The 20921-nt window shown below is 33.7% G+C and overlaps 1 protein-coding gene across 2 annotated transcripts in view; it reads left to right on the forward strand.

Moving 5' to 3' along the window:
• The window catches only part of GLRA3 (glycine receptor alpha 3), a 176094-nt gene that overhangs the window by 50635 nt on the left and 104538 nt on the right, over window positions 1–20921 (forward strand). For both annotated transcript variants that reach the window (XM_030919270.1, XM_030919278.1), the window contains exon 3: window positions 11740–11807. In XM_030919270.1, the coding sequence (XP_030775130.1) occupies window positions 11740–11807 (68 nt within the window). The remainder of the gene's footprint in view (window positions 1–11739; window positions 11808–20921) is intronic.

Below are 20921 nucleotides of genomic sequence, written 5' to 3' on the forward strand. Positions count from 1 at the left end.
AATTTAGCTGAAACATTTTTGAGAATCAGATTTATCCGATAATGATCCTGTGCCTTTAGGATAATTTGACATAAGTATAAAAACTACTTCAAATTTCTATTATATCTTAGTCCTATTAAATATAATGATTTTAAAAACTATTATTTAAAAGGCATTTAATAATGATACATGGGTTTAGAAATGTTCTGAGAGCTGCTAAAAAGAACTAGAAAGTAAAGCTGCAAATATCACTCAACTAGTTGATCATGCAATAGAAATTAGAATTTTGTCCAAGTCATTATTTCAAAAATTTGGTCTTAAGGAGGAGAAATGTTATATATACAAATGGTTATTTTTATGTCCACTTTGGCAAAGGTCATTGGTAAGAACAGTGAATTTGCATCTGAGTTTTGATGTTATCAGGGGTTCTTTGTGTGTGTGTGTGTGTTTTTTTTTTTTTTTTTTTTTACCAACCTCATGTCAAATCGGGTTAGCTTATTATTGTTTTATCCCGTGATGTGACTGAGAAAAATATATGACACATTATAAAGGCAAAAAAAGAAAAGGAAAAGAAATAGTTATTTTTATTTTGAAAATGAAAATAATAGGTAGATTGCACCATTTTTTTCTCAGAATTTTGAAATCTTTCCTCTTTAGAAGCCTTTTTGGTTAGGGAAAAGAGCAGAAACAGAACTGGCCCAGTGAGAGAAAGTACCATGTCCCCAGGCACAGACTACAGGCCATGGTGCTCACTGGACGGCACTGCCTAATGGTGTTACAGAGTTGGAGGGACAGATTAAGAATTAAGGGAAGACTTAATAATCCTTGAAAATGGTAGCTTCTTTATATATATATACATATATGTGTATATGTATATATATATATATATACACACACACACACACATATAAATTAAAACTTGAAAACTAAAGAGTTGGATATTTTAGCCTTGTCTCCATTCACTGAAAAACAAAATAAAATAAAATAAATTAAAATAGATTTTCATTTTCAAGACAGGATTAATGCTTATATATTTTCTGAGTTCTGGCTTTTCTGATTTTTTTAAATTAATAGACTTGTTTTAAAGAGCAGTTATAGGTTTACAGAATAATTGATTGGAAAGTGCATATTTGCCCTCTCCTCCCCAACAGTGTACCCTGTTATTGGCATCTTCATATTCATGTGGTATATTTATTATTATTGATGAACCAAGATTAGTACATTATTATTAACTGAAGTCCATAATTTACATTCGAGTTCATTCTTTGTTCTGTACATTTTTTGTGGGTTTTGAAAAATTCATAAAAACGTGTGTTTATCATTACCGTATCATACAGAATAATTTCACTGCCCTAAAACCTCCTGTGCTTGCGCTATGAATATCTCTCTCTCCCACTTCCCCTCATCTACCCCTAGTCTCTGGCAATCAATGATCTTTTCACTGTCTCTAGAGTTTTGCCTTTTCCAGGAAGTCATATAATTAGAATCATACAGTATGTAGACTTTTCCAATTGGCTTCGTTCAGGTAGCAATATGCTTTTCAGGTTCCTCTGCGTCTTTTCTGGCTTGATATCTCATTTCTTTTTATCACTGAATAATATTCCAGGATAATCTCTTTTGCATGCATTTGCCATTAAAGAAACTTTATACAATTATCGAGCTGCAGAATTCTAGCTCAGAAGTTTGCAGATGTTGATTCATTGCCTGCTGACATTTAATATCATAAATAAGTCAAATCTCACTTTGATTTCTGCTCCTTTATATATAGGCTATTTTTTTTCTGCCTATCTCTGGACATTTTTCGGTAGGAGGATTTCTGCTTATGCTGGCACTGTTTTGTGCTATTTCTGTAAAACAATACTTCTTTATTTTTTAACAAAAATCTACTATCTTCCCCTGTCATCTGTGTCCAGCACATTTCACTCATCCCCTTCTCTCCTTTCTGCTTTCCCTCTACATTTAAAGAGAATTGTTCAGATTTGTCCTCAGAATCACAGATTTGATACTACAGGGTACCATTTATCCAATTTTTGAATGTTTAGGGAGATTTTAACTCTGTAATTGTGTTTTGGTCTCTTCACAATCCTCTTTATCCTAAACCATTTTCCCTGAATGTGAAGTTGTGGACATTGTGTTACAAGTTGCTACGCAGGTGTTAATTTGTATGTTTATTTGTTTGTCAGTTTTATTATTACAATAGTAACAATCGTGTACCTGAAGTTGCTGAAAAAATGTCTACAAGTGTCAGTCATGAAAAGCAGGGGTTCACCCTCAACACTCACGATGCACAGTTCCACTTCTCTGAGGCAAACACTCCAAAAACAAAATGTATTTCTGTTGCTTGTCTGTTCCAATCTATTTGATTGCTTTCTAAGCCTTTCACAATGCAGGCATTACGAGATTCCTTTGCACTAACTAGACTGATAATTTAATGCCTCGTTTATTGCATTCTGCCCTTTTTGTTTTTCTTCTCTGCCCAATGATTTGTTGTGTCATCCTGCAGGATAAATTCTTTATATTGTTCATTCTCTTTAAACCACTAGTTTTCTTATGTGTGATAGAATGTCTGTGACTCAGGAAGAATCGAGGGGTGATTAGCTTGGGTGGGGATAGGAGGGCCATTTTTCTGCTATTTCTCTACCTCGAAAGGGAACTCTGACACAGGCTGCATTGCTCTGGCCAGAGCTTTGCTTAGGTGAGTGTTGAGATTTGACTAGGCTTTATTCTTGGGTGCTACAGATGGTGAAATAGAGCAGACTTTAGGTTTGATGTACTGTCAGGTACTATGTTTGCCCTAATCATCAATGAAGTTATTTCCATTTCCTCAAAAATTCCATAGAGCTAAATACCAGGACACCGTTGCTCAACAGAAATACAGAGGGGAAGCAGGAAGCTTTCAAGACAGATGCCAGGCCCTCTCCCTGGGGTCCTCTTCTCACTCCCCACCTCCTTCTCCTCTCCATGCAGTCCCTGCTTGCTTTTATTTTGCGTTTGCCTCCATTTCATTTGTCAACCATTTTTATCTGCCTCTGTATTTTATGTCATTAAACTAATTATAATTTTTCTCCTATTCTTTTTGCTATGATACATTTATTCTCATCAAAATTTGATTATGTAATATCATTTTTATGTCTTCAGAGAGAAAGAAAATGATGTTCAATTCTCTGTCTTGAAACAGAAGTTTCTAGATGTCATCTGAAACTAGAAGCATGTTTAACATAAAACAACTGAATTGCAAGTAAAAGTACATTTATAAGACAACAAAACATTATTTCACTAGAATATTTTACCAATCACTGCTGGATTTTACTTCTTTCTTTTGATCCTAATCTTGGTGTCCCTCCGTTGGTCTCTTATGACTCTTAAGTGCAACTTCAGAAAGTATTGTCTCAGTAATCACCCAATTCTGTTTTCCTCCCAAGTATTTACTGCATTTTTGTTAAGTTTTCTTATGTTATCTCCAGTGGCCACTCTCTTTTTATGTAGATATAACTTTTGTTTGCCTTCACAATGTATTTGTGGTTTCTGTCTTTTACCCTTAAATATTTCACTAATCCTTTTCTCTCTTCATCACGAATTTACTCTTTCTAGTACTCTATTCTACAACATCATCTATGCCAACGGTGGCATGTGTACTCAAACTCATTTTCTACATGTATTTTTATTAGGGTAAATGTTAGCATTGTAAAGTTCTCCTTTATCCATTTTTACCATTCCTATCCACCAAGATACTATTGTTCTTGAATAACATTTACAATTATTTTTGAAAAAGGTACATTTCTATTTGAATTTTTACTTAAAAAGTCATTTTAACAAGAAATATATCTTGAATAATAAGCTCTTCTAAAACTATACATGTTCATTTGAAATGTTGGTGGAGTTGGAATCTGAACCCTGTATTTTTTGTTGGTATTTGTTTTTTGTTTTGTTTTGTTTTGTTTTGTTTTTGAGGCGGAGTCTCGCTCTGTCACCCGGGCTGGAGTGCAGTGGCCTGATCTCAGCTCACTGCAAGCTCCGCCTCCCAGGTTTATGCCATTCTCCTGCCTCAGCCTCCAGAGTAGCTGGGACTACAGGCACCCGCCACCTCGCCCAGCTAGTTTTTGTATTTTTTAGTAGAGACGGGGTTTCACCGTGTTAGCCAGGATGGTCTCGATCTCCTGACCTCGTGATCGACCCGTCTTGGCCTCCCAATGAATTATTTCTGTAGTAATTATTTCTCTTTTTTGTATTTTGCAATAATCTGAAGCTAACGGAAGTGTTACAAGTACAAAGGTTTTTTCTGAACCACTTCAATGTAAGTTGTTGACCTGATGTCCCAGTACTTGAGTATTTACTACAAGTAAAAACATTCTCCTCGATAATCACAATCTAACCAATATAACAAGAAAAACAGTTGAATATATGGCTGCCATCTAATTTGCTGATCTTTATTCAAATTTCATCCATTATCTAATAATTTATGATAAAAGGATTCAGTTTAGAACCCCTTCATATTTTATTGGTCATTTCTCATAGTATTTTTCAGTCTGAACCAGCACTTTATTCTTTCTGTGACTGTCATGATGTTGACATTTAAAAAATATTCTTATTCAGTTATTTAGAAGAATATACTTCACTTTGCGTTTGTCTAATGCTTCCTCATGATTCAAATTAGGTAGTACATTTAGCAGGGATATTACGGGAATGATGATATGTTTTGACTGCCTTCTATTTGATGGTGGACCATGTCAGATTTTGCCATTACTGGTTATGTTTACTTTGATTACCTGATTAAGTTGGTGCCTGCCAGGATATGTCTGTATATACCCACATATAAGCATAAATAAACACACACATATGCATGCACACACACAAACACACACACATTTGTACACCAAATTTCATCTATACTTCTGTATCTTTTGAAAACCATGAGTTCACACTGATTATCTCAATACCATATGTTTAGTCTAGTTTCTAAGTTTCCATACTTTAACTTCCTCTTCCAACAGCAAGAAACCAGGCTCCCATTATCCTCAATATAATTACTTATTTAATCAATATGTAATGAATCTCCCTTGTTTGCTGCTACTTCTTCTTTTACACAAGTGCCTTCCTCGGCCTGGTGGGACTCTGAAGCCTTCCTCCGGTTCATCTCCTTGTGTAGATGCCTGTTCAGACTCCATCTCCGCAAGCCAGGATGGTCCCATGGAGACATACACCTTGCCCATCTATGGTTCTAATACCCAACACCAGGCTTCTCTATCATGGGCACATCCTCCTCTCTCACTGGGCCTCCAACATTTCCTGCATGTGGAACTTCTCCACAATGTCCTTCTCTCCTGCCTGAGGTTATTACAACCCCCTCAGCCATCCCAGCACTTAAGCCTATTTTGCACTGCCCAAACAAATGACTTCAGTGCAGCATTTGGGGGAAGGAAAGAGAAGGGAAGGAAAAGAGAAAGGGGAAGAACAAACAGGATTCTGCTTCTATGCCATGATTTATACCTTTCTAAAGAACCTAACAAATAATTTAAAATTCAGATTTTAAGTAATCAAATATTCTTTGTAAATAAAAAATAAAATAACATCTCTCCTTGTGACAAGTGTGTGCATTTATCTAAAATAAAACAAGTTTCTAGTTAGAATTATTTTGAAATTTAATCTTTTAATTGCATTCTGTATCTATAAAAAGGATAAAACTTTAATACAACATTACATGAAAACTTCTTTCGTCATTTTTATGAACAACTGAGTTGTTTGTTTGTTTTCTTACTTGCTCTAGATCTGCCTAGTGAACGATTTTTCCCCAATATGAATAACAATACTATCATTGCCAAGATTTTGCATTGTACTTTGCTATTCTGCCATCACTTCATGTCTTAAACTAAAGGGCCATCTTCTATTTCTTTAAAATAACATCTAAATGAAAACTTACTGCTGAAAACATCTGCAACTACTGTCATTTGTTTTTAAGGACTATGCCTAAAGTCGTGAACAATTTAAAAGCACAATTTGCCATATGGATGCTATGGCAGTTATTTGCTCTGTTGCTTAACATAGGAGTGTATTGGATAGATATAACAGCTTTTACATTGGCACAGAGAAGTAGCAGATTGGCCAAGAATGCTAAACAGGTGCTCTCTGTAATGGCAATAGAAGATTCATAATCTTCTCTGAGCTTCGTTCTCTACACAATTTTTGAATGTCTATGTCAAAGTAGTCAAAGACTACTCCAAGATTGCTGCAGTAATCTCACATGGACCAGAAACCCAAGGGGTAGAACGTGGTACCTTTAAAACATTATGATGCTGTATCCTTTTCATTCTTTGTAATCTATCTCCAAGGACTGTCATTGTTCTAGGGGGTCAAGTCGCTTCTGTCCCCACCCCAGACTATTATCATAAATTTCTGTTTTTTCTGTCTCTATGCTTTTGCCCATTCATGCAAACATTCACGAGTCATGTTAGTTCCTACACTTCCAAAGTCAAGAATCTGTTATGGCTCCAAAGCTTTCTTAAAGTAAATCCCAAATACCTTGTTATTACATTGAAGAGACTCCATGATCTGAAATCATTTTTATTTCCAAACTGATTTTTATTTGAATATTTTAAAATTGTAAGTTATTCTTATTTATTCATGTGTGTCTATCTGTCTGCCTTTCAAGTAAGTGTCTACTATAGTTACGAAATTTGGAGTTAGGATTTGATGTCCAAATTCATTCACCCTTCTTTCTGCTGAAGAAGAAAATATATACACAAGTAAACAGTCAAAGGAGAATGAAATCACACTTTTTTATGTTCTAATATCCACGCAAGGAACATGTTATAACCATGTGGAGAATAAAGTTTAGGCCTGAGACAATTGTGAGCTACTTTATTTGCACATGAAATTTAGGTTTTGAAACCAGATGACTTTTCAGCTTTAGGAAGAGCTTTCTGCTTCTTATTGGAGGACTGTTATGGAGGCTGAGGCTGGAGCCTGTTTCAAATACAATGAGGCATTACAATCCCAACTATTAGTGAAAGTCTAAATTAGTCAATTCTTTGACCGTTATTCTTCTGTGGAAACATGTCATTTTCTTTATTTCATCCATCGGCCTTACGATTTGAGCCTCTGGTCAACTAGGGATATCAGCACCATATTTTAGAAAGAAAACAAAAATATCAGAGGTTTCCTCCTCCAAAGACTGTACCTAACACTGCTCCTTTCAGAACCTTCCTGGAGTCATTAGGATGTGCCACACAACACTTGCTCCCAGGGGACACTGAAATGTATCAGAACGCATTTCACTAACTTCAGAACCTTGAAGCCTATGCTGAATTTTTGCCTCCATTTGCTCTTTCACCACTATTATCCATAAACATATAGAAACTAATTAAATTTATAAAACGAGACAAAATATATTATAGAGAATACCTCATCCTTTATTCAATGCGTGTGGCAAATTAAAATCCGAGAAATACTCTTTCCCTTTCTAAACTAAAATAAGAAAAATTATCTCCCCACTCTTTTATTTATTTCTGTTTCAACCACAAGGATCCCAATCCAATGGAGCTAGCATGTTCTAGTAGTAGCTTCCCCTGGGTCATGTTTCCCCAATGGCACCCAAAGGGGGTAACCCATCAGCATTTTATTTACAGGTGATTTAACCCAATTCTGATGTTCTTATGTTTTCCTTTTACCAGAGAGCATGACAGAATTTATCTCAAGCCAAATAATGTTCCTCACATTCATATTGCTATTCCAATAAAAAAAAATTAGTAGGATTGTAGTATTATCTGGGGGAACAAGAGAATAACCTAGAAAATATGAAAGATTGGTTTTAGCTTTTCAAGGATGCCAGTTGGCCTACAGATACTTTTCAGAGTTTCTATTAGACTCACATTAAGAAAAAATTAACTTCTGACAGTTGTAACCTCATACTTTTTTATGATGGAATTTTGTTTTAATCATGGGGTAAACTATGTATATCCCTCTCTCATATAGTGACATATAAGACACTGCTCTCATCTTACAAATTTTAGAAATTTGTAAACTCTTAGAAATAAGCAATGAAGATATTTTAAAATGCTCATTGGTAACTAAATACAGCACCTCTAGGATTCAGGCCTTTTCTTAGGTTCTTATTACATGTCCATCCTTCATATTTAAAACAATTTAACTTCCATATTGGTTTGAATTATATGTTCTAGACATTCCCATGTTTAGTAAACTTTAGGCCCTTTCTAAGTACATAGCATCTACTCTGTTTTATTAACAGTGTTCACCAAATTTATAATAGGCAACTCTTCTACTGAAATTAATAGCCTTGAGTTTTCAATGCTCCCAAGCCCTGACTTCTATTTCTGTATATTTCTATTCCTAAGAAAATCTCTGTTAGCCCTGTAGTATAGTGGCCCCAGGTATTTTCGAGTCGGTAATTCCTTAGGACAGTCATTTCCAAACATTCTTGCACATTTTAATGACCTAGGAAGCTTTAAAAAATACTGATGCCTTGGTTGCATGTCATACCAACCAAAGTAGGTGAGAATCAGGTATGTATATTTTGTAAAGATCCCCAGGTTATTTCAATGTGCAGCACAGAATTTAAAGGACTTTGAAACCTAGACTTTATTTTTAAATGATTTTATTAATGCAGCAAGATAAATAGCCAACTAGAGAAGAGGTTGAAAAGCAAATTAAGATGAAAATCATGAACCAGTAATCAAATAAATGTAAATTGCAACCTCAAATGATATTTTAGACCATTTTAACTAATGAAATAGTTTTTAAAAAAAATATTGGAACAAATGAAACATCCTAGTTATTTTCAGAAAGAAAAACAAGTCATCTACAAAATGGCTTTGGACTTTTCAATGGCAATGCTGAAAAATAGAAAATAATGAAAAATTATCTTCAAAATTCATAAGAAAAAAACATTTCCAGCCTAAAAGTTTCTACTAACTATACATTAAGTGTGAATGCAAAACAGCAACAACAACAACAACAAAAACAGACATTTATGGACAGGGACTCTCTCAAAAGCTTCATAACCTTATGCAGCATTTGTCAAAATATTGCTGAAGCATATATTCCACTAAAATGAAGAAATGAACCAAGAAAGAAGTGTGGGACCATGAAAGAGGATCCCACAACAGAAAGCTATGGAAGTAATTCCTAGCATGATTGGGAGGTCATAGAACGATTGCTTTGAACCGGAGCAAAACATTCTCATTACATTCCTCTGTAAATCCAGAGGAAGGTAAAGTTCATAGAGTAACTGATGGATCTGTACATAGTGAACCAAAATTTAGATATTTCAGCACTTGTCGATAAGTTAACAATTCATGTGAAGAAAGCTATGTGAAATATTATACATGAAACAATTGCCAATCTCAGGAAAATGTTCCGCAGGAAAGGAAAAAGTAAGCATAATATACTCTATTGTTTGGCTTGGATAAATATCTACCTTGTCATATTAATGTAAAAAGTGATGATTGAGCTAACAAAAAAGACCAAGCCTTTTTTCATATAGAAAATTGGATAATGGGAGTACAGAAAAAAAGGCTTGTATTAGTAGAGGTAGGGATGATGTATGTAAAAAGGCTAAATCTTTATCTTCTTTGTGGGCATCACAAGATGTGACTAAAAGAAAAAAACATATTATGTAGAGAAATTGAGGTAAATGTCCAAAGAATTGATTAAATGAATTGAAATCATTATCTCTGAAAAGAGGGAAACAGAAATAAGGCAAGGGGCTACTAGGCATTTTTGTAGCAAACCTCGTAAAATCAATTTACTCAAAAATTATACTCAGGTTGAAAAAAAGAAAGAAATTAGGCTTAGATATCAGTTTCTGTATGTGGTGTTCCCTGACTAACTTAGGTAGAGTGTAACTCAGATAGAGCTATTTTAGCCCCTAGCCAAAATATTTTTATGTTTCTATTTATGTAGGTGTCTGCCTAATAACAAAGTTTGTGGCCAGATAATGAAATGTTTTGAATGTCATGTAAACAAGACAGTGGGAAAATAATGATTTTTAGAATCAGAGCAATGGTTCACATTCTAAATATGAGCATCTTATGTAGGCTCACTGTGCTTTAATTCCCTAAAGCATAAATGATGGAATATTACCTTCTCTCAGAGTTACTATGGGTTAAATATCTATGAATCAGCTAATGTTGTAAGCAGGAAACTTACAACAATTTACCGATTTCTGCTCCTCCTTCTCTGCTAGATGATAATCTCTTTGTGTCTTCTTTAGTTTTGTGTGCAAAGGTTTTGGGTATTTAGTAAAGGAATGAATAAATGGGACTTATAAAAATGAAAATCCTTGGATTTATGATGAATACTAAATCTGGCATTAATAAGAAATTTCCAGAATGGAGGAGTGAGAAACTCAGTAAGTTCACTTCTCCAAAAAAGCAACAAAAACACTGGCAAAATTATCAAGATTAACCGTTAGAACTCTTAAAATTGATTGAAAGCTTACAACAACCTTAAGAGTGTTCATTCAAGAAAAATTGATGAATTTCTGTAAGAACAGAAGGCATATTAATTTGGCCTACCTTCCCAGTTCCACAGCAGCCTTGCAATCCAGTCGCCTCTAAACAGTAGAAGTTGTAAAACCACCAGAAGCTGGCTAACCAGGTTTGGAGTTCCTCAGAAGGTCCATCCCCAGAGCTTTGTCACTATTCTTCCTGTCTGGTAGCTCCCGAGAAAAGCCTCACTCAAAGGGCTTTCCATTATTTGACTTGACTGAGAACTCACTTGGTGGGAAAAATTTCTATCTCTAGGGCATTTGTGGAAAATAATCAGAAGATTGTTTAACATTGTATCTGCCTAAGCCTGTGACACTAGTTGGGGCAAGTAAGAGCCTAAACAAAAATTATAAAGGACCTGGAAAATTCGATGTTCTTAGGCAGTTCTGAAAAGCTCTAACATATCTTTGCAATCTGGAGTTTACATATGCATACAGGGCTTTGTGCATGACCAGGGAAGTGCTCAGAGAGTCCCAGTATCTCACCTCTGGTGGACCTCAGGTCCTGTGCAAGCAGGAAGTGAAGGGTAAGGTAGAGTTGTAAATAACTGAGCACTGAATACATGTCCCCAAACCCATGGAAGACCCTTGGCAAGAGTGGAAGATTTATTGGCTCAAGGCTTTAAAGAAATCTCTAACCAAATATTAGTTTACCACTAAACTCACTAAACAGAGATTTCAGTGGCTGTGTACTCTAGGGAAATGAAAACTTTACCATATTGGTCCAGGTAAGTCACTAAAGAAGAAACAACAACTGCAAGAAAAACCAGCAACCACAAACTGTGGGTTGGAGATGGGAAGACCCGGTTTCCAGAGTTGCCACATTATGTTACCTATTCAATTTTCAACAAAAAAATATGAGACATGCAAAGAAATAGAAAAGCATAGCCCATGCAGCGGGGAAAAGATCAATAGAAACTATCTCTGAAGGAGCTTAGATATTGGACTTACTGCATCAGGCATTTACAGAACCGTTAGAGACATCTAGATTTTAAAAACTAAGACCAAGAGAGGTAAAAAAATGATCAGCAACAGTGTTCCTTGTGAGCCTTGTGATTCTCAATACATATTGTTGTGTGGAATTATTGCTTCAATTGTGAGCATCTCTTTGTGTGTGTGTGTGTATATGTATACATATATTAGTGTGTGTATATATATACACACACACACACACACACAAATAATGGAATGCAAGGAATTATTTGAAAATGTTTTAGGTAAGTCTCTAAACAGCCCTTATGTTTTAATCTCTTTTTCAGGCCCTCCAGTTAATGTCACATGCAACATATTCATCAACAGCTTTGGCTCTATCGCAGAGACGACCATGGTAGGCATTTTACTTTGCAACAAGTTTCACACTAGAGTAATCTATAATTACATTAATGGCAACATTTTACGTAATTTAAAACCCAAATTAATATAACAAGATTTTAAAAGATAAAATAATATTATAATTAAATTACAGTCACCTGCAGGTAATAACTTTTCAGTTAGAGATGGTATATTAGAGTATATAAATATAAGCAAAAACAACATTGATTTTCTCAATTCGACAGTCTAATATTAAACTTCGAATTAAAGCTAAAATGTCACCATAGCAATTATTTTTTTCCAGTAATCTTTAATATCCAGACGTAAACAGAGTAGTAAATACTTACATGGTTACTCTGTACCCCACTTACACATTTTTTAAAGTTATTTTAAATATTTAATTTGATTACTTTTTCAAATGAATACAGTATTTGCCAAAACTTTATACTTAGAAATTTTATCAACTGTATTTGAAGGCATTTTATATAATCAAGTTATTAAAGCAAGAAAAACAGAAAAATCGTCATTACAGACCAAATTTCTTCTGTCTTAAATTTTAAAGCTTTTTCTAAAGAACACATGGTATCTCGACTTTGCCCTTTAGCTTTTATTGGGCAATTTAACTGTAATAAAATGCAGAAATAGACACATGAACCACTGAACATCTATAAAATTGTCTAGCAGCCAATTTACTTTTTCTGAAACTGTGTAGATGATGATTCTTAAATTAGCTAGAATTATCTTTTTAAATTTAGTAAGTATAGCTTGCAATACTTCTCAAAGTTAATATTAACTAAAATATGATATAAAACACTTAGGAATTTATTAGTTTAAAAAAATATATTAGATAATTACATTCACTTTACTTAGAACAGTAAACAGATAGTAAATTTTCTAAGGAAAAACAATCTAATATGCAAATTATTACATACATGATGGTGTAAGTGTGTGTAGAGGTATGTGTGAGTGTGTGTTGGAATCCATCTCAACAGGAAGAGGCTTTATACAGGCATCATTTTTTTTTTTTTTAAGCTGTTTCCCTCATGTATGCAATGTAAGTCTTTTACCAGCATCTCTGTGGTTCCATTCAAAGTTAATATAGCTTAACTACAATAAAGCATTTGTGGAGAAGAACCGAACTTAAATTTGGAGGCATTATATAGAATTATCTTCAATACGATACAATCTAAGTTACATGAATGTGTGTATATGAGTGTAAAGGCAGAGAAGATGCATGTAATTTGGTTAGAAACAGTGCGGTTCTAGTGCAATTTCTTCTCTCAGTGGCTATAATCCTGTTTTAGATTTTGATATATTCTAGATTCGTGTGGAAAATTTGGCCCTCATTTATATCCAACATTTGTACATATTCAGTCCATATAATCCACAGATGAAGGAATCCCTATTGGTTTTATTCTATTTAGGCTTCTCAAATTGTATTTCTAGACCTGATGATTTTCTCATTTTGTTTCTATACATGTATAATCCTAAAAACCTGGAAATATACTTCTCTATATTTTTCTTTTCCATGATTGCTTCCATGAAATACTTCCCACAGCAATAGTTGGAAAGATTTAAAGTTTTACCCATCTTTATGGGGTAGGGAGGGAATAGATTTGGAAGAAAACAGAGGGCATAGGCATATTTCCTTCCCATTAAGACTTAAAGATTGCCAGTTTTCTGCAAGTGCCTTTTTTATGACATAATTCATCAGTCTACCACTAGAACGGTTATAACACAATCTATAAGATGCCTACACCAGTTAAATTTCTTACCTTAATAATTTTAGCCAGACTTTATAGAATAACATTCTACAAAAAGCTTGCAGAATATTGCAAACACACTCTCACGATAACAGTTTTATTTCCCTCCTTCAGCGTGCAAGTCATTTTTCTCACCTACGTACTCCATCATTATGTATTCCTTCTGAAATCACTTTAAGCATCTATCACTCACCTCTTCACAGTCTTAAGCAGTGTCAAAGAACATTGTTCAAATATCCCAGAAGTTAAGTATTACAAACCTAATCATGTCCACCTTGGTATTTTTCTTTTTATTCTTCCAAATTTCTAAACATATATTATTTCCATTAAAATGATCAGATTCAATATTTATTACTTTTTAATGGTATCATCTAGAATAGCTGTGATTTCGATGTTCATCTATATAGGCACAAAGAAAATTAGAACTTGTTTGTATATTTCTATCATAAGAATCATAAAATGTTTTGCTCCCACTTGGTTAAGTTGCTGCATTTTATTCACAGGGTCCACTATCACGACTCTACAACAAAACTTTATCTCATTATTCTATTGGTGTCTTTTTTTAATTCAGTACAAATGCTAATATATGTGTTAATGTATTTTTTAAACTTATTCACACTTCTTACACTGAATATAGTTTACTTCTGTTCTTTTTTTTTTTTTTTTTTTTGAGACGGAGTCTCACTCTGTCGCACAGGCTGACTTCTGTTCTTATAATACAAATAATTGAATTCAACTAAAGCAGTCAATTAAAATTGAGAGGATGGAATCTCAAATTATCTGTAAGCATTAATGAATATATTTATGTCTGAGAATTCATATTTAAAATAAAACTACATAATTATCCTCATCCATATGTGTCTGCTTAACAAGACTAAGCCTTCAGTGTCTTTACTGGCTAAATATATTGAGCTCCCTCTGCTGGTCTAGTCTACAACTGGTATGTCTCATTTAAATACAACTCTCCCATTTCAGGTTATTGTTTAATTCTTGGGAAAATTTCTCTAGTAGATATTCTACTTTTTAGGTCACTTTTTGTTAACTAAGTTAATTCAAACAATGTATTTTTCATACTTTTCGTGCACAAATTTTTTTAAAAATGCATGTGCAGTTTTTTAACAATATAAACTCAAATTTCTTTTTAGCTGTTAAATTCCTTAGCCAATATTGTTAATCTGATTAATTTCACATAGTGCCAACCATTCTTACCTGAGTACAGTTTCACTATTTTACACAGTCACATTTTTTTCTATAAATATTATGAGAATTTTAACTTCTCTATTCCTCTCATATTTGAGTCATATAATGAGATTCTTTAAGGACTATGTTCAGCCGCAATTATTTTAAGTTCACATTCTTCTTAAACAGATAATGATTTAACAACTAATGGAAACTCCAGTTCTCAAAAATATTAAATTAAAAACAAAACTACTTTATCATCATTGCTATTTGGGAACATCATCTTGGTGAGAGAGGCACATTTGTCCTGTCTTTTAAACTATGGTGACAAAAGGAGCACATGACTATTTCAATGAGGGGAAGCTTAAGATCTCCACATTAAGTGGCTCTCATACGAAGTGTGCTCCTGCAAACCTATGTTGAGCTGTGGATAAGGCTTATGTGCCAGGATGAAAGCATTTGTTAAATTGGGCTTAACAATGCAAAGAAATGCAAATGCAAGGAAAACCCTTAAGCAAAGGTTTTCTTTGGAAATATACACAAAAACCAAATTGTAATTTGGAGCATACACACAGACCTGGCCAGTCTTCAGGGTGTCCACAGAACAAAAGAAAAGATTGGGGTTTTATTGGTTAAGAGAAACGTTTTGTAAAATGTTTTGAAAGAAAGTTAATTGGCCTGGAGAAGTATTTTCAGCTCTGGCAAGCTGTAATTGTTGAGTGATGGTGGTAGGTAAAACTAATCTTGGTGGAAGGTAAAACTAATCTTAGAGGCATGGAAGGTAGTTTCAGCAATTACTAGGTAAAATGGATTTTAAGATTATAGTAAGTTATTTCTGCAGCTGGGCTTGCCAGACAGTTCCTGGAGCAGGAGCTTTGTGAACTGAGTGCTTTTTCCCCATGGTCCTTAACTCCCATCTAGTTGGGTATGACTGTAGAAATCCGAAGTCATATCATCAATTTTCACAATTCAGGCAATGGAATATTACATAGAAACAACATTGATATTTCTCATAAACATAATTATGAGTTAAAGAAAATAGACACAATAGAACATGTGTTAGAATATGAGCTAAAGAAAACAGACACAATAGAACATGTGTTTACTTTCATTTATACGAAGTTCAATAACATGAAATAATCAATTCTGTTGATAAAAGGCTTCTGAATTCTAAAAGATTATCTTTGGTTGGGGGTGGGAGTTGGCTGGTAACTGATGGTGAGGAGGTACTATGGAGGCTTCTGGGTACCAAAATTGTTCTATATTTTGATCTGGGTAGTACTAACACAGGCCTATACATATGTAGAATTATTGAATGGATGCTGCAGACTTGTGTATGTTATGAACGGCTATTGTATCTTAATTCAAAAGATTATTTAAAAGTAAACAAAAACCTTCACAAATTTAAAATTTAACACACCAAATGTGTCATGCAGAGCGTATCTATTCAGTGATCACAGGTGAGAACGTTAGAAGTTAGACAAAAAGCTTTCAATGAAAGCTTTTATTCTTCACCAGAAACAGTCTGCAGGACTATGAATGTCTAGAGCATGAGAATGTCTAGAGATTTCTCTAACCCTGTGCCTTCCAGTACTTAAAATGCCTAGTTATAAGGACCAAAAATGAATAATCTTGAAGAAAAAAATCACTGAGATGATAAGCAACTTCCATGGTGTAGGTAAAAGGGAATTCCATTTGATGTGGTCTGGGGATTGGGACTGGTTATAGGTAGCTCAAATGTTCTCAGCTAACTGTCAAACTTTAAGAAAAACTCCAAAATAGAAACATGTATATATATACATACACACTGAGAAGCATAACTATGACAGAAGCAAGTAAGAAATGCCCATAATAGAGGCACCTTATGGGACTGGCTAAACCCATGATGACATTAAAAGTCCATTACTTATTTAAAATTTGAAAAAGAGAGAAAACAATCACCCATAATGCCCCCACACAAACCCAGCAGTGTTAGTAGTTAGCTGCATTTATATTTACTTCTAAATGTTTTGACTGCACATATTTTTACATGGTTTATGCATTCATTCATTCAGTGAATCTTTTTGTGAGAGCATATAATGAACCAAACATTTTGCTATGCACAAAGGATGATATAATCATTTTATTCTGACAAATCTCTTTTTTTACTTATTAGTGAATCATAAACTTTTTTCCATTATAAAGATAAAATAATGAGACTCCTTTTCCTAGCTTTTTGTTCAATACATATGCAAAAAAGTGCACAAATTATAGGAGTGAATTACAATGAATTAATACAAAGTGCACACATTCATGTAACCACACTCAAGTCAAAAGTAGCATCCCAGAGCCTGCTTATATCCCTTTTAAATCCTACCCCTCACAGTCTCCAAAGAAGTTTGGGCGTGTAGATATAATAGTACAGTATTTTTAAATGAACATATTGGTTTTATCTGCCTACCTTCAAAAAACAGATGACTCTCCATCTTGTTACACATATGTTAGAAAAAGAATTGCACTGCTATGTGATTAAAATCAATATTTATACATTGAACCATTACTTTTCACCAGTGCCCATAAAATAAACCATTTTTATAAACTGAGAACAAAAAAGATGAGACATTTTGGGTTAACAGTTTTTCAGGTGTCGGTGTACATAGATGCATGGCATGTTGGAAGGGAGGATCTGAGGGTCCAGTGTGATCTCACAGAATTGTCCAAACGTACAGTTTTTCAATTTTCCATACAAATAATAGGCTCACATTTTACTTGCAACAATAAGCACACATATATAAATGCTACTTTGAATTATTGAGTCATTAGATTCTCGAGAGATACCTAAGCCAATACACCATAAAAATCGATATTATCTATCTCTCTATATATCTATATATGTGTTAATGGAATCTTTAAACTACTAGACATTCTTTTTAAAGTATTTTTTTATTAAAAAAAGTTACAGGCATACCAAGATGCATGGATTATAAGTAACACTAAAAAAACTACCACCATCTTAAGAAATTAAACAGTACAAATACATGAAACTTCTTAAAGTAAGCTTTATTCCTGAGTTTGATATTAAGATATAAATGTTCATTCTATATGTATGAAAATATAATCAAAATGACCATATTGAAGTATCCACATGTAACTTAGTTGGCTTCATTTTTCAGGTGTAAATTTATGTTTTTTTGAGATACTCCATGCTTGTATGTGTAGACAAGGTTTTTTTTTTCATTTTCATTTCAGTATTTCAAAATATATTTATCCATTCTACTTTTGCTAGACATGTAGGTTGTTTCTAATGTTTTCAATACTACAAATCATCTCTGCATTGAAAATCATTGCATAGGGTGGATTCCCTGAGGTCAGGAGTTCGAGACCAGCCTGGCCAGCATGGTGAAACCCCATCTCTACTAAAAAAAAAACAAGAATTAGCCAGCAGGGTGGCAGACACCTGTAATTCCAACTACTTGGGAGGCTGAGGCAGGAGAATCGCTTGAACACAGGAGGCGGAATTTGCAGTGAGCTGAGACAGTGCCACTGCACTCCAGCCTGGTCAGCAGAGCCAGACTCCATCTCAAAAAAAAAAAAAAAAAAAGAAAAATCATTGCATATTACCTTCTAATATTATATGTGGGTGTGTGTGTATGTATGTATGTGTGTGTGTGTGTGTGTGTGTGTGTGTATATATATATTTATGCAAGCTATTCTACAGAGTATATACCTAGGGGTGAGATTACTTGGTAATTACTAAATTGCTCCCCATTCAAATTGCTAAATTGTTCTCCAAGGTGGTCATTCTGTTTGAAGCACCTGTTAGCAATATTATGAGATTTCCTATTGTTTTACATGTTCTCCAACACTTAGTATTTACCCACTTTCAATTTTTTAACTTCCGTAATGGTTGTAAAGTTCGATTTAATTGCTGCTTATCATGTACTTCCTTGATAAACAGTGAGGTTAAGCATTTTAATAAATGATTCAGATGTTCTTTATGCAAAATGCCTCTTAATATATTTTCTCCATTTAAAGTTGCTTGTTTATAGTATGCACACACATGCAATATTCTGAAGATGAATACTTTGTCAGCTGTATGCGTTTTAAACATTTATTCTACTCTTCAAGGCATTCTTTTTGATGTGTAAATACTTTTAATTCACAAAATGTAACCTTGTTTTACTTAAAAGTCTATGCTTCTTTGCCATAAGAATTTCTTCTCACCCAAGTGCATAAAGATATTTTCTTATACTCTCTGATGAAAGAGTTTTGCTTTCTTGTTTAGGTTTTAGTCCCCTTGGCATTTTGTACAATTGTATATGTATACGTACATGTAATATGTAACGTAGGCATTTATTTTTATTTCATAATTGAATAATTACTTCCAATAATTTGTAATTAAATTTAATAAGTCCGTTTCAAGTTCTATGCTAATGATCTATTTGTCTATGCCTGCACCGATATCACGTTGTCTTGTTTAATATAGTTTATATTAGACTTGATATTTAGTAGGACAACCTACCAAACACACAGTTTAAAAATTCTGTTTAAAGTATTAATTAGTGTTCTTGGGAGATTGGCTTTTCATAAAGTTTAGAATTATCTTGTCAAATTCCACAAAATAAACTTGAGCTTAATATAAAGATAAGCATTGGGGAAATTGTCATTTCAAAATATTGGGTCTTCCTATCCATGAATACAATGCATCACACTCTTTATTTAAATATTATTAATATCATTTAACAAATGCATATGCCTCATAAATTTCTTGAATATCTTTTAGATTTATTTATACTTCATTATTAAAATGGACTTTTAAAATCATAATCTTTCACTTATTTTTAAACACTTCATTGTCGATACATAAGAACACGATCATTTTTTACATTGCCCAAAATGCTCTCATTTTAGGCCTCATGTTTTATAATTTCTTCATATAATTGTACCACCTAGGAATAGTAACATGTTAATTTCTTCCTGTCAGTACTTATACAATCTGCAACTTTTTCTTGTCTTAATGTTTTAACAAAAGCAATGTTAAATGAAATTGATTTGTTCCTGGCTTTAAAGAGAATATTTCTAATGTTTCCAAACTAAATATGGTGTTTACTTGAGTTTTGTATAAATATCTTTTATCAAAATTCAAAGTTCTCTTTACCATACTTTCTGAAGAATATGAAAAGCATTAAATACAAAACAAACATAAAATAGGTATTAAGTACTCTAATCCATGAACATAGTATATCAATTTGTCTTCTCCAGTTACTCAGAACTATGTTTTTCAGGGATTGTCATATCTCTTAGTTTATTCCTAAGTATTGATGCATGCTTATAAATGTTATATTTTTAAAATAATCCTTTTATTTTAGAATAGTTTAGGTCTACAAGAAATTTGCAAAGGCAGTACAGAGAATTTTCCTAGATCCCATGCCCAGTTTCCTCTATTATTACCATGTTACATTAGTTAGTATGATATATTTGTCAACATTTGTGAACAAATATTGATGCATTATTATTACCTAAGTTCTGTGCTTTTTGGATTTCTTTAGTTTTTTACTAACATTATTTTTCTGTCCCATTATCCTATCCGGGATACTACATTATATTTAGTTGCCATGTTTCCATAGGATGCTCTAGATTGTGAAAATGTTTTACATAATTTTTTATAACCTCAACTGGTATTGGTCAGGTATTTTGTAGAATGTCTCTCAATTGGGTTCACACATGTTTTTCTTTTGAGTAGATTGAATTATGAGATTTTTGGAAGGAAGACCACAGAAGTAAACTGCCACTCTCATTACTTTTTATCAAGAGCATGTACTATCAATATGACTTATTATTTAATATGTTAAGCTTGATTATAGGCCTGAGGTGGTATCTGTCTGATTTTTCCACTGTAAAGTAACTCCTTTTTTTAACCTTCACTGTGCTATTCTTGTCATAGTCTGTTTTGCATTGCTATAGAGGAATACCTGAGGCTGGGTAATTTACAAAGAAAAAAGGCTTTTTGGTCCATCGTTCTGTAGGCTGTTCAAGAAGCATGTCACCAGCATCTACTTCCACTCATGGCAGAAGTAGGAGGGGAACGGGAGCCAGCATTAGGAGATTGCAGGATAAGAGTGCAGGAAAGAGAGAGAGGGAAAGGTGCCAGACTCTTTTTAACAAGCAGTTCTTGACGGAACTTATATAGTGACAACTCACTGGTTACC

Source organism: Rhinopithecus roxellana, chromosome 2 (genome assembly GCF_007565055.1).
Source record: "Rhinopithecus roxellana isolate Shanxi Qingling chromosome 2, ASM756505v1, whole genome shotgun sequence".
NCBI lineage: Eukaryota > Metazoa > Chordata > Mammalia > Primates > Cercopithecidae > Rhinopithecus > Rhinopithecus roxellana.